The sequence below is a fragment of the Thermobia domestica genome, chromosome 7 (assembly GCF_964235325.1).
Source record: "Thermobia domestica chromosome 7, izTheDome1.hap1.1, whole genome shotgun sequence".
Classification (NCBI taxonomy): domain Eukaryota; kingdom Metazoa; phylum Arthropoda; class Insecta; order Zygentoma; family Lepismatidae; genus Thermobia; species Thermobia domestica.
In genome coordinates, this window is record NC_137460.1 from 56394249 (window position 1) to 56397207 (window position 2959).

The window sequence follows — 2959 nt, forward strand, 5'->3', positions numbered from 1 at the left end:
TTGAAGTAATGAATATTGTAATTACTCGAAGTACTCTCATTGAAGTAATAAATGTTTTAATTGAACTTGAGTTATTACCGGTACTTTAGGAACAATTACTGACATGTAATTATGCTGTACCGGACTGTAGTCTCATTACTTCAGTGTTGCTTTTTTTTGCGTACGTAACACTGAACGTATTTAGTTTTCGTACTAACAGTTTAATTACTGTGTTACTTTTTGTATGTATGTATATAAAGTAACATTTTGCGTATGTAATTTCATTGTTGAACTGTCATTAAAGTGGGCGAGTACACATTATGTATCCTATTGCATTGGTAATATTGTACGGATAATGATCAGTTACCCTTTTCCGGATGTACCGCGAGGTAAACTTTCTTATTTGAGCACCATTTCCAAGGTTAAACCTGCTTAATTTAATTGCTTTCTACTCTTTTATATTTATATATGAAATTGGTTTGTATACGCGAAATATTAATGATTCTTTTTGCGTAATTGTTTGGTAGAAATTATCGTATTTTGTATGATCTTTACGTAAATCCACAATTATTTAACGTGATGTTGACCTCTTGCATAAATATATTTTTATGAAGAATCATTTCGATTTGTATACAGATTTAGCATATGATTTTAAAATTCATATATATGTTTGAGTATTATGAGGTTGAAATAAATAAAAAATTTTACAAGGTACGTTTCTTTATTGAAATTATATTGTTAGAAAGTAAAAAGGTTACATATCTAGTTATTCATACAGTGACTCTTATATAGCGTGATATACATTTATTAAATACATATAACTAATTAATATTGTACAATACCATTATGAGTACAATGTAAGGTACATACATTCGGTAATCAAGATAATATTTATATACATAAAATATTGTTGTACAGTTGAGTAATAATTGATATGATACAATCACATTATTTTAATACATATCAATGTTCAGGTAATTTATAATGTACTATACACAAAATATTATTGAGTTGAATCAACAGGTATGATTTTCACAAACGTTTACCTTTTTTCACAAGTGTCTAAAATTATATTTTCAATGATTTTAGATTAAAATTAACATACATGCATGCATTATGACTCACTGAGCAAGACTTTAACTTCGGTATCCATAGGGTAATGTTCTATAGTCTGTTTTACTGTGGGGATTTAATCGGCGTCTCTTGTTGTTTACTACTCTTTGCATTTTAGTTTCAGGTCTTGTAACTATAGTAAATCCAGGCTTACGAGTAATCTTACGTGGATTTAACAATGTTTTACTTTCAATTTTTTCCTTTACTAAATTATAATAATGCTCAAAGGTAATTACTTGACGTGCCCTAGAATCTAAAGTAATTCCTCTAATTTTATGCACGTAATCGAACTCTCCAGTGTGATCGTTTTTCATTCTGTATGCATAATTCTTCGCTCCACACCCTATAAAGACATCTATTTCCCATCCTTCTGGAACCTCGTTTGTTAATTCTCCTAAGTAAGACCCTATTGCAAGCTTAGATTTTTCATGTCGTGGTTGAACAAATATAATACTATCTGTGTCACAGTACAGTACGTGGTCTTGTCCAACAGTAGTCAGAAGGTCGTGAAGTTTAAGCCTTGCCCATGATGTTATGAATGCTGCAAGCACAACATTGGAAAATTTGTTCGGTTTGTTTTCATTTTCTCTGTCTTTATATGTTACAATTAAATGCTTCTCTCCTATAGGTATTACAGACTGCACCTCATATTGTGGTGCATATAGATACGACATAAATTTTTCGGGAGTATCGACGATTACAGATTGCGAAAGATCTGTTCTTTGCCCCCATTTCCCGTACAGAGAATTCAAAAATATTTTCGAAATATATCTTAATCCGGGATTATACTCTATGTTTTCATAATTTAACTGTATTCCTTCATACTTGAAATATTCTTTAATGTACTTTTCCTGTTTTTCTTTTGTAGTGCATTCTGCAGGAAAGCCTGAAGCTTCCTGTTTCATTTGAAGGAATGTATTTACATAATTACGAAACAAACTATTCGAATGCCCATCTTCAGACCCCATAAGCTCAAATTCCCAAATTTCTTTTATTTTCAGTATTTTGTATCCGCATTTCATTGCTCTATGTAATTCAGGGGTACAAAACGTACTTGTAATGGCACGATCACTTTCACAATGTGTACATTCGTCAATATTATTTTCCTGCATGCATGATCGACATAGACCAAATAATAATTTTCCATTCCATGTGTAAGGGAGGATTGGAAAATATAAATCGGATGGTGGAAGAACAGTACACTTTACAAGACCATGGATCTTCTCAATGTCTGGAAAAAATGGTCCCTTGTGAATGTTTGGCTTACCTATTGGGAGAGGTTTACGAGCCATTACCCAAGGGTAAAGACTAGCAACATCTAGGTATGAGATAGTTTCATCATCATTACATTCATGCAGTGCCTTATAGCATTCTACACGGCCACCGTGAAAACTTTCTTTAGGGACAAGATGATCAACAAGATCATCACATTGATCTTTAATAAAATCTTGTATTGTTTTGTCTGATTTTACTTTGGCGTCCCATTCACATTCCCATATTTCAATAACATTAAATTTTCGTTTTTTCAAGTACTCGATTTTTGTGATCGTTGATTCATATCGATCTTGCATGGTTGTACGATGATTTGAAGATGAATCAAGACTTGTATGACGAAGATTAACATAGCAAATTTTACAGCCATGCCAAAAACATCCATGAAATTCAAACACCGTGTTTGTTTTACTCTCGTACCCATCGACTTTGTATTTACCGAAACGTCTTTCCAATCCATTTGCGGAATATTCGATTTTCGCACCTCTGGTACGTTCCATATATCGTAACCACTGCAATGCCTTTAAGCTTTGTCGATCACGATGATCAAATCCAAGGGGTGGAATAATTGGAATAGTATTTTCCGGTAGATGCA

At 32.5% G+C, this 2959-nt stretch overlaps 1 protein-coding gene across 1 annotated transcript; it reads right to left on the reverse strand.

Moving 5' to 3' along the window:
• Positions 1–1115: 1115 nt before the first annotated feature.
• Positions 1116–2204, reverse strand: LOC145689194 (uncharacterized). Its single transcript, XM_081763328.1, has one exon. The coding sequence runs from the start codon at positions 2202–2204 to the stop codon at positions 1116–1118; it is 1089 nt and encodes a 362-aa protein (XP_081619454.1).
• Between the last annotated feature and the right edge of the window lie 755 nt (positions 2205–2959).